Source organism: Stegostoma tigrinum, chromosome 27, assembly GCF_030684315.1.
Source record: "Stegostoma tigrinum isolate sSteTig4 chromosome 27, sSteTig4.hap1, whole genome shotgun sequence".
Lineage (NCBI taxonomy): Eukaryota > Metazoa > Chordata > Chondrichthyes > Orectolobiformes > Stegostomatidae > Stegostoma > Stegostoma tigrinum.
The window spans coordinates 13870073-13882127 of NC_081380.1; the positions used below are offsets into that span (position 1 = coordinate 13870073).

The window sequence follows — 12055 nt, forward strand, 5'->3', positions numbered from 1 at the left end:
ACACCATGGCTTGGGACTATATCATTGATGGTGCCAGAGAATATGGAAATATTCTGACATACTGCCGGTGGCTCTGACCTCCACAATTATGGAGTGCTTTGAGAGGTTAGTTATGGGTGACATCAATTCCAGCCTCCCTTGATCCCTTGCAATTCACCTACCATCGCAGCAGGTTGGTGGCAGACATTATCTCCCTGGCCCTGTGCTCATCCGTGGAATACCTGAGCAAGGCTCCCTCAATTGACTACAGTTCCAGCTTCAACACCATAACTCCAAACAAACTAATCTCCAAACTCCAAAGCCTCTGCTTCGCCCTCCGCAACGGAATCCTTGACTTCCTGACCAACAGGCCGTAATCAGTGAAAATAGGCAACAAACTCTCCTCCACGATAAACATCAACACCAGTGCGCTGTAATGCTGCGTTCTCAGCCCCTTACTACACTCCCTGTACACTGTGTGGCCAAATTCCACTTACAAGTTTGCTGACAACATGACCACTGTAGGCCAAATCTCAAGCAATGATGAGGCAGAATACGGGGAAGACATAGAATGCTGGGTGGCATGCTGTAAAGACAACAATCTCTCTAAGGTTTTAGAGCAGATGTGTAGCTTGGGTTGTGGATATTGCAGTTGGTTGGCTCGCTGAACTAGTTTGTTGTTACGCAGAAGCTTCATTACCCTGCTGGGTAACATCATCAGTGCAGCTTCCGATGAAGCGCTGCTGTGTTTTCCCACCTGTTATTTTAAATTCCATTGAGTCCTTTGAGCTGGATTACATCACTTCCAGTTTCCCTTCGCAGTGCAATGTATATGGGGTCGAGCTCTATGCGACTGTTGATTCCTTGAAGTGTGGTACTCCACGAAGAAAGCCATCAACAAACACATTGGTGTTTGTCAACCAGACCGCAGCAGTTCAAGGCAACAGCTCACCACCACCTTCTCAAGGGAGACTCGGAACAGGCAATAAATGCTGGCTCAGCCAGTGATGATTATATCCCATGAATGAATTAAAAAGAAAACATCCTGGTAAACCTTTTTTGTAGCATCTCCAAAGACTCCACATCCTTCCGATGATGTAGCAACCAGAACTGCACACAATGCTCCAAATCTGCCCTAACTATACTTTTATACAGCTGCAACATGATTTGCTGACTTTTATACTCAATACTCCAAACAATAAAGCAGTGCACGCCACATGCCTTCTTTACCCCCTTGTCCACTTGTGTTGCTCTTTCAGGGAGCTATGGCCTTTGGTCATCAAGATTTCTCTGTATTAATCCTCCCAAGAGTCCTCTTGCAATTGGCCTCCTAAAATGCATCACTTCACATTTGTCTATATTAAACTCCATCTGTCACTTCTCCATCTAACTTTGCATCTAATCTATATTCTGCTGTATCCTTTGACAACCTTCCGCACAATTCACAACTCCACCAATTATCAGAGCACCTATACAAACAACAGAAGTCCCAGTACTGATCCTTACAGAACACCACTGGCCACTTCTGTTTTCTATGACCAAGCTAATTTTGCACCCATCTTACCAACACACCCTGGATACTATGTGACTTAATATTCTGGACTAGCATGCCATGAGGAACCTTAGTAAATGCTTCAGTAAAATAGATAACATCCACTGCCCTATCTTCATTAAACATCTTTGTCACTTACAGTCATAGACTCATACAGTCAGACTCATCGACTCATACAGTCAGACTCATAGACTCATACAGCACAGAAATGGACCCTTCGATCTAAGTCATCCAGGCAAACCATATATCCTAAATTAATCTAGTCCCATTTGCCAGCATTTGGCTAATATCCCTCTGTAACCTACCCATCAAGATGCCTTTTAAATTTGCTAATTATACCAGCTTCCAACACATCCTCTGGCAGCTCACATGCACCACCCTCTGTGTGAAAAAGTTGCCCCTTAGGTTTCTTTAAAGTCTTTCCCCTTTCACCTTAAACCTTGCCCTCTAATTTTGGACTTCCCCATCCTGGGAAAAGACCTTGTCTATTCACCCTAGCCATGCCCCTCATGATTTTATAAACCTCTATAAGGTCACCCCTAAGCCTCCGATGCCCCAGGGAAAATAGGCCCAGACTATTCTGCTTCTCCCTACATAGCTCAAACCCTCCAAATCTGGCAACATCCTTGTAAATCTTTTCTGAACACTTTCAAGTTTCAAATAGCCTTCCTAAAGTAGGGAGACCAGAAATGCATGCAATATTCCAAGAGTGGCCTAGCCAATGTCCTGTACAGCTGCAACATGACCTCCCAACTCCTCTACTCAATGCACTGACCAATAAAGGCAAGCATACCAAACTCCTCCTTCATCATGCTATCTACCTGCGACTCCAATTTCAAGGAACTATTAACCTGGTCTCTTTGTTCAGCAACACTTTCTCAAAAATCTCAATCAAATTTGTGAGACAAGACCTCCCAAGACAAAGCTGTGCTGACTGATGTTAATAGGTTCATTTTTTGCTAAATGCAAGTAAATCCTGTCGCGAAGTATCTTCTCCAATAATTTCTCTTTCACTGATATTCTCTATCACATCGTGGGCCAAAAGGCTGACACTATGCTGTACTGTTCTACGTTCTATGACGTAAGGCTCACTGGCCTATACTCCTGGATTATCTCTGTTGCCCTTCTTAAACAAAGTAACAACATTGCTCATTCTTCAGTCTTGTACGACCTCGCTTTTGACTAAAGAGGACAGAAAGATCTCAGTCAAAGCCCCAGCAATCTCCTCCCTTACCTCCCTCAGTATATCCATCAGGCCCTGGGAACCTATCGACTAATGGTTTTTGAGACACCTAACAGCTCCTCCTTAATGTCATCATATTCCAATATGCCCTAGAATATCAACATTACTCTCCCTAATCTTACCATCATCCATGTCCTTCTCTTTGGTGAAAACCGACACAAAGTACTCTTTAAGGACCTCAACAACTTCCTCTGACTCCACATCTAAATTTCCTCCTTTGCCATTGATTGGGCCTAACTTTTCCCTGGCTGCTGACCTGCTCCTGATATGTGCATAAAATGCCTTGAGATTCTTCTTAATGTCACCTGCCAAGGACATTTCATGGCCTCTTTTAGCCCTCCTAATTCCTTGGTTAAGACCTTTCCTGCTGCCTTTATATTCCTCAAGGACCTTGCCTGATATCAGTTTCCTAAACCTTACATATGCTTCCTTTCTCCTTTTGACTAAACTTTCAATATCTCTTATGATCTAGGGTTACTGAATCTTGTCATCTTTATCTTCCTACCAGGAATGTGCTGGTCCTGACCTCTGATCAACCAGCCTTACTCCCACATGTCAGATGTGGATTTACCCTCAGACAGCCACTCTCAATCTAATTTCTCTAGTTCCTGCCTAATACTGTTGTCATTTAGCTTTCCTCCAATTTAGCACTTTCACTCAAAGACCAGTCTTATCCTTATCTATAACAAAAACAAAGTTGCTGGAAAAGCTCAGCAGGTCTGGCAGCATCTGTGGAGAAGAAAACAGAGTTAATGTTTCAGGTCCGGTGACCTTCCTCAGATCCTTATCTGTAACTATCTTGTAAATTGTGATCACCGAGTTTCATGAGATTAACAACTATAAAGAAGTTAACAGAACGATCTCAAACAGTACAGAGTGCTGTATTATCAGAAAATGAATTAACTTACATGATTACAGTGCCTCTCAAATCTTCAGGACATCCCAGAATAGTTTACTACCAATGTGATATACGCAAGCAATAGCCAATTTATATACGGTAGGATTCCAAACAATAAAGAGAGGGATGACCAATTAATCACTTCTTAATGGTTTCTTTTGGAAAATAAATACTGCACAGAAGGCTCAACTGTTCTGCTAAGTGATTAAAACCTGCAGTGAACCTAAAACGACCTGACATTGAGTTAAGTCTGATAAAGCTGCTTTATCCAGTTGATTGTTAAATCAGGGCTCTGTTCAGTATTCTAAACCACAATTTTAGAGCAGGGTATTCTCTTGTCAACGATTCTCCCTCAAGAAAAATCAACATGAAACAAATTAACCATACATTTCTTTGGGTATCACAATGTGAAAATTAGTTGCCATGTGAACTGACATCATGACTGCATAAAGAGAGCACAATGTGTTATGAGGCATGATGCAAATCTTTTTCAAAAATGGTAACTGTTGGGTAGGGCAGGATCAATGTTACCTCCTCACCCCTTATGCTTTCCCACATCCGCTCAGATCATTTAATTATTTCCAAAGGGATTTTGGATGTCTTTCCTTTTGTACTGTTCAGTACATAAATATTCAACATGGTCTCTCACCCAGAGCAGGTGAGACTCACAAATCCTCCACCAAACAGCTGTCCTGAATCCTCCTGGGATTCCTATATCATTTGTCATCAAGTTGACAATGCCTAGCTTTATACAGATTACTATAGAAGTGGTTACCTGTTTTATTAAAATCTTAATGCACATGGGCCAACAAAAGACTGGTTTTCCAGATTTGATAAAGACCTTTAGTATGATTTTTCTTTTTGTCCAGTTTCATCAAAATCTCAAAAAGGGGGTCAGAGCCACTAGGACACAGTGGGGCAGCCTCAAGGAGAAAACAGACACTGTTTGTGAAAGTACAACTGGCTACAGCTGCTTCCTGAGATCAGGAAATCTGGAATAGGAGATGGATATGACCAGACTTCAGGTATCACACTAGTGCCTAGGAGGTACAGAAAGCCCATGCAGCTTGTTTAATAACAAAAGGGCATGGAGTTGAAATGACAACAAAGGAATCCACAATACATTATTTCAAATGTAGAAACTGAACCAAAAATAAGAAATTTAGTGAATAACGAGTTCATAGGTAGACCAAAACCTGATAATTATTCATCACACACTCCAATAAATTAAAACAGAGAAATGACCCATAAATTACATGGAAACTTAATGTTATATCAAAATATACATCACAATATGTCACACAATGTAATATCGGTACAAACATTAGTGAGCCCAGGATTAGTTTTCATGTGGTCACTAATAACACCAAGGTCTGACTCACCACTATCTGTCTCCATAACTCCGTTGTTACTGAAGTATCACACTGCAATCCAACATTTGGATGAGCAGAAATCTCCTCCAATTAAATATTAGGAAGGTTTCAAATGCTACTCTTCACAATCCTGACATATGTAGACCAGAGCCATGCTTCAAGACCTTTGTTAACAACCATTAGAATATACGTGAATGATCTTCATCCAGTTTGCCCAACTGAACCACCTCTACTATGTAAGATGTTGGAGCAAATAGAGCCTTCTGCTACAACCACCCTATTAGTAGAAAAAAATATTTATACACAAACGATAGTGCCTTCATGTCTGTGTTGAGCCTGTCTGTCAGGCAGTTAATCAGCTTGCAAATTCTTCACTACTTCTTATTATTCTTCAAGGGAAGAGTGTGAAAATAATGAAGACATAACCTCTGAAATTCTATATATAACAATATCAGCAGGAGCGGGATAAATGACAATTTAATCTGTTATAGATTTGATGTCAGGCCAACAGAAAATATCCTCCTGTTCTGTGAATGACATCACAAATGGTTGTTATATAACTGAATGAACTGTCAGAACCTCATTACAACATCTCGTCCAGCCCTGCGGAACACCCTGAGAAAACAGCAAGGATTAAATACTCAGATTCAAAACTGGGTTTGAACCCATAACCTCAAATGTAACAAAGCTGCAGAAATATTAAAATAACAGACAGTGCTCCTTCATTTGACTGAGAGGTGCAAACGTCAAATTAAACCCATTCTGGGTCTAATCAATTAACCTAAAGGGTTTGATTTCAGGTGTGCTTCATTTATTTTCTTCATATCTCTTAACCTCACAGTCCAATCCAAAGAGAAGACAAGCTAAATTTGTAATTATTGCTGAGGATCAGCAGATAATTCCATGTCTCTAGTCTTTTCGGTATCCCTTCCGCCAGTCAGATTTAACCCCTTTTATTTCTCTATATGTGGCTTGTGTTTATCATACTGATATCCAAAAATTAGATTAGCCAGAAAAAGACTGTTTTCCAGAGATTCACTGTGAACCTGTAGTAAAGCACAAACACCAGTTTGCACCTATCCCTTCTGAATCCTTGCCCTGTTCAGAAGCCAACTTGCCACAGGTGAAGGTAAAGCATTTTTAAAAAATATTTTCTAAACAACCAACTTATAGTTGTGATTACACATGTCCTAGCTCAGAGGTATGGATACTACTACCATGTCACAAGCTCCCCAGAAAGCAGCCTTTTTTTTTTAAACTTTGACTTCTTTTCCCTGATCAACCTGTTGTTACACACCTCGGGAGCAGGTGGGACTTAAACCTGGGCCTCTTGGTCCAGGGATAGGAATGCTACCACTGCACCTCAAGGAACAGGCCTTAAATATAAGGTCCAATAAACATTACTTGCTCTTAAATAAGTTAAGCTGTTCTGATTTACTTTTAAAGGAACTTGCATTTCTAACACTGATGGCTTCTAATCTTTATGAATATGCAAAGATGTGAATAAGGAGGAGGCATAGGCTATTCATTCTCTCATATCTGCTCTGCCTTTCAATGAGAACATGGTTTATCACACTGTGCCTTTACTGCACTCTCCTACCTATCTCTGTTACCCTTTGATTCCTTTATGTACCGTAACAATAAACTCTAAATAAAAATCGAAAGAACTGTGAATACTGTAAATCAAAAACAGAAACAGAAATTGCTGGAATAGCTCAGTAGGTCTGACAGCATGTGTGTAGAAATACCAGAGTTAATGTTGCGAGCCTTGTGACCCTCAGAACTGTTCTGAGGAAGGGTCACCAGACCTGTAATGTTAACTCTGATTTTTCTTCATATATGCTGCCAGTCCTGCTCAGCTTTTCCAGCAACTTTTATGCGTTGATAACAATAAACTCATTTGAAGTAGATAATTAAAAAGAACAAAATACGCAGGTAGTGGAGTATTTGAGGATTAACTTTGCTGCACAACATGCATTAGTGTCAGAGATAACAAGATATATAGCTGGATGAACACAGCAGGCCAAGCAGCATCAGAGGAGCAGGAAGGCTGATGTTTTGGGTGTTGGTTCTAGGCCCGAAATGTTATCTTTCCTGCTCCTCTGAAGCTGCTTGCCCTGCTGTGTTCGTTCAGCTCTAAACCTTGTTATCTCAGATTCTCCAACATCTGCAGATCCTACTATCTCTGATGCATTAGTGTCTCCTGCTTTTCAGGTTTGCATGTTGCGAGGTAGGGTTAAAGTCTATCAGAAAGGGGCTTGCTGGGCTCTTAGTTTTGTTAAAGCCTCACCTCAGATTCCTCTTCATTTTTGATAGCCTCCCTCTGCAGGATCTCCAGCGCGGTCCTGGGACTGTATCTTTCCAGGTAGGCAGCTGTGTAGACATAAACTGTTCTCAGTCACATCAGTGGATTGGGACGTGATGCAATCTAGTAAAATATACTGCATCTCCTGTAATTCCTCAAAAGAAGGTCCTTCAGACAGATTCCACCAGGGTTCTGTTCACACCCAGTGACCAACTTGGTGCTTTCTGTGCAACGTGACAATTTCATATCCTCTTACAGTGACTGTTTGAAAATTGAGAATCAGCACCCGGCATGAAGAGTCACCAAAAGCCTCACACTTCATCTTCCAATCAGTTGCACCAATATGCAAACCAGGAGCAGGGTTAAGCCATTGGCCCCCATTCGTGCTCTGCTATTTGATCGGATCGTAGCTGATCCTCAATTAGCCAATTGGCAGTATGGAGCTTCCACATTACGGAAAAAAGGCACCATTTGTTGAAACTTTCTGTCTTGCACTCTCCTCAGGACAGTTCACAAGAAATACCAAAGTAAATGGAGAACAACATTTATACTGCATAACAGGAGAGTGCTGATTGGTTGGTAAGTGGATTCTTACTGGTAGAGACAACGCAGTGGGGAGCTGGAGGAGCACAGCAGGCCAGGCGGCATCAGAGGAGCAGGAAAGTTGATGCTTCATGTTGGAACCCTTCTTCAGAAATTCTGAAGGCAGCTCCCAGCCCAAAACATCATCTTTCCTGTTCATCTGATGCTGCCTGGCCTGCTGTGTTCCTCCAACTGCATTCTGTGTTGCTTCTGACTCCAGCATCTGCAGTTCTTGCTATCGTTTATAACTGGTAGAAGTTCTTTTTTTCTGCCATATTTAAGTTCTCAATTTTAATCTCGTAGGGCTACTTAACAGGCACAGATAAGAAAGGGATTGCATGAGTAGAGACAGACAATTCTCCAGAGAGTGCTGAGGAATAAACTAGCCGAAATGTTGCTTCAGTTTAGGGTATTGGTGGTTTCACAGCAATATCAGTGATGTCTTGGACCATCTAGTCACTACTCAACCCATTAGGAAGAGAAAATGTTAGCTCTTTAATCCCATTCTATCAACATGCCATGTGCATCCTCTCTCACAGATTTTATCAAATGTAACGTTAACCACTCTTCTGGAAAGGTTCTACAGTTTTCTTTAACCTTTTCATCTTATATCATTGATCTGTAAGTGTTAATATTGCATATGAGCCAAATGAACATTACCATATAGTTTTATTTCCATTCCCAGATATGCATGCTCAGAATCTTGGTGCAACAAAGGGTGTTGTTACTTTTACATTGTTCTATTCATTGAACTTAACTAAAGCGGATCTTCTAAATTGGTCTGCTCAAAGTGTTTTTGAGAACAGAACTCCATTACTCAACTGTTTAAAGTGCTGGTGAACGTGCATAGTCATTCAAATACTCTCAGGATCTATCAGAGTGAACTCAGTTAAGGACAAAAAGCACCCTGTCAGGAATGCTGTTTCACATTCATGTGGTAGATGGTGCCAGTTGACGGTATCACAAGTAAGGCAATTGCATACAATTAAAATTGCACTGATCGAGAAAAATAATCACAATAGCAGTCTATAAATAACTCTAAATAGTGAAAAGAAAATTAACCTTGAATCTTGCACCCATTCATGTTCTTAAAATTAATAAATTGCTTTTGAAACACATTGAATGAGATTTTAGTTCACTCAAAAACCCACCCATTTACAGAGTTAAAATTAGGTTCACAGTCTCCATTGTTAATTAGGCAAAAGTTACAGTAAATGTGCTCAGAGAAAAATACCAGAAATAATTTATTATATACATATTGTTGTAAGAGAATTTCCCTGGTTGGGTTATAGAACAAGAACCAAGATCAAAGAACAATGCAGCACAGGAACAGGCCCTTCGGCCCTCTAAGCTGGCACTGACACATTTTGCCCTTCTGTACTCAAATTATCTTCTCTTACAGGATCCATATCCACCTATTCCCTTCCTATACACGTATTCGTCCAGGGGTTTCTTGAATTCTGCTATTGTGTCTGCTTCCACCACCTCCACTGGCAACGTGTTCTGGGCACTCACCACCCTTTGTATGAAAAATGTGCCTCACAATCTTTTTTAAACTTCCCCCTCATATCCTGTATCTGTGTCCCCTAGTAATTGACTTTTCCAACCTTATATTTTCCACTCTATCTATGCTATTGACAATCTTATAAACTTCTATCAGGTTGCCCTTCAACCTCCTGTGCTCCAGTGAAAACAAACCCAACCTATCCAACCTTCTTCATAGCTAAAATCTCCCAGACCAGGCAACATCCCGGTAAACCTTTCCTGTACCCTCTCCAAAGCATCCACATCCTTCTAGTGGAGTGGTGACCAGAACTGTATGCAATATTCCAAGCGTCGCCTAAGTAAAGTTCTATAAAGCTGCGGTGTGACATGTTTATCCTTATACACATTGTCCTTTCCAATGAAGGCAAGCATGCCGTAGGCCCTTTTATTATCTTATCTACCTGTACTGCCACACTCAGTGATCTGGGATCAACACACCCAGATGTCTCTGCATGTCAATAGTCCTAAGGGTTCTGCGATTCACTGTATAATTTCTACCTGGATTTGACCTTCCAAAATGCATCATCTCACATTTGTCTGCATTAAACTCCATCTTCCATTTTTCTGCCTATGCCTCCAACGGATCTATATCTCTGATAATCCTCCTCACTATCCACACCTCCACCAATCTTTGCACTATCTGCAAACTTACTACTTAGACCAGCCACATTTTCCTCCAAATCATTTATGTAGATCAGGAACAGCAGAGGTCCCAGCACTGATCCTGGGGGAACACCACTAGTCACAGCCCTCCATTCTGAAAAGCATCCTTCCACCACTATCCTTTGTCTCCTATGATCAAATTAGTTCTGTATTCATCTTGCCAGCTCATCCCAATACTATACCTTTTATCAGTCTGCTATGAGGGACTTTGTCAAAGGCTTTACCGAAATCCATATTAAAACACAAAGAGAATTAAAGCAGATGTATGAAGGGTTGTGAAATATGTTGCTCAGGTGTCTGCCTTGTGAATCAGTCAGTAGGGTAGAACATGGGTAGATGGTTTGTGAGAATGTGGTTAATAAGCCAGTATGTACATCAGGCAGATAGAGCAGCTTGCATGCAGTTGGCTAGATAATAACATGATAAGTAATCGGGGGTTGATTTAGCAAAAAAGGGAATGTGTTTATTGGTTTTAACAATTTTCTGTTATGCATCCTGCAATTTCTCAGTGTTTCTATTCTTATGGCTGTTTGCTTAGCTCGCTCAATCTCTAACCAAATATTTTGAATCTTTGGAGAGTGCGAATCTTGCTTGAGTGATACTTCCATAGTAGCAGTAGTGCTCTCACATATAACTGAGAAAATTATGGGTTTCAGCCCCACTCTAGGACTTGAGCATGTAACGTAAGCTGACACTTCAACCACAAGGGTGGAGGGATTATACACTAGCTCCCTGAAGAGATGTTAAACTCTTGAGTTTCATCAGATGGATTTGAAAGATCCCTTTGATGACCAGAACAAGGTATCAAGGTCACTTATCTTGCTACCCTTTGAGGGACCTTGCTGGGCTTCTAAAGTACTTTATTGGCTATAAACTTGTTTTGAAACATCTGAAGATTCTGAAGGACTCTTTTTAACCATAAATTGTTAAAGGATCAATCAGCCTATGGAAGACAATATCTAACAATGGTCAACTGTTTCGTTAACTAACATGCAGAACATTAGTCATTTTAAAAATTAAGAAAAATTCCTGCAGAATATGATTTACTATTTAGCTTTATTGCGTTATGGCTTTACTATTGTTTGCCTTATTTCCAATTCTGCTCAAATACTGTGAACAGCCGAATGCCTGCTGATCTACACTTACGAGGAGGCCCCACAGCTACAGCTGGGATCAGAGCAGATGGGAGTAGTCACAGGATGGAGCTTCTCTAACGGGGAGATAATGAGGATGTACTTCTCTATATAAACAATACACAGGGGGAAATCCTACCAAGTGACCATGAAATGAGCTCCACTACGACTGCCATCTGCTTCTCTGACTTTACCCATCTGCTTCATGCCACCATCTGTGAACCTCAGTTACCTTAAAAGTGGCATGTGGCTGTTACCAAGAGTTGGCAGCCTCTGTCAAATGCCAAACAATCAAATCAATGTGGGCTTGCTATTGCCAGTCAGCCTTAGCTCTTCAGCCACATGAGACGAGACAATCACAACTCAGGTTTCGGATGATAAAATGTGAGGCTGGATGAACACAGCAGGCCAAGCAGCATCTCAGGAGCACAAAAGCTGACGTTTCGGGCCTAGACCCTTCATCAGAGAGGGGGATGGGGGGAGGGAACTGGAATAAATAGGGAGAGAGGGGGAGGCGGACCGAAGATGGAGAGCAAAGAAGATAGGTGGAGAGGGTGTAGGTGGGGAGGTAGGGAGGGGATAGGTCAGTCCAGGGAAGACGGACAGGTCAAGGAGGTGGGATGAGGTTAGTAGGTAGCTGGGGGTGCGGCTGGGGGTGGGAGGAAGGGATGGGTGAGAGGAAGAACCGGTTAGGGAGGCAGAGACAGGTTGGACTGGTTTTGGGATGCAGTGGGTGGGGGGGAAGAGCTGGGCTGGTTGTGTGGTGCAGTGGGGGGAGGGGA

General features: G+C 41.6%; 1 protein-coding gene across 1 annotated transcript in view; it reads right to left on the reverse strand.

Moving 5' to 3' along the window:
- Nucleotides 1–12055, reverse strand: part of vps37d (VPS37D subunit of ESCRT-I) — a 43967-nt gene that overhangs the window by 8057 nt on the left and 23855 nt on the right. The window contains exon 3 of the mRNA XM_048556831.2: nt 7336–7418. Coding sequence (XP_048412788.1) covers nt 7336–7418 — 83 coding nt within the window. The remainder of the gene's footprint in view (nt 1–7335; nt 7419–12055) is intronic.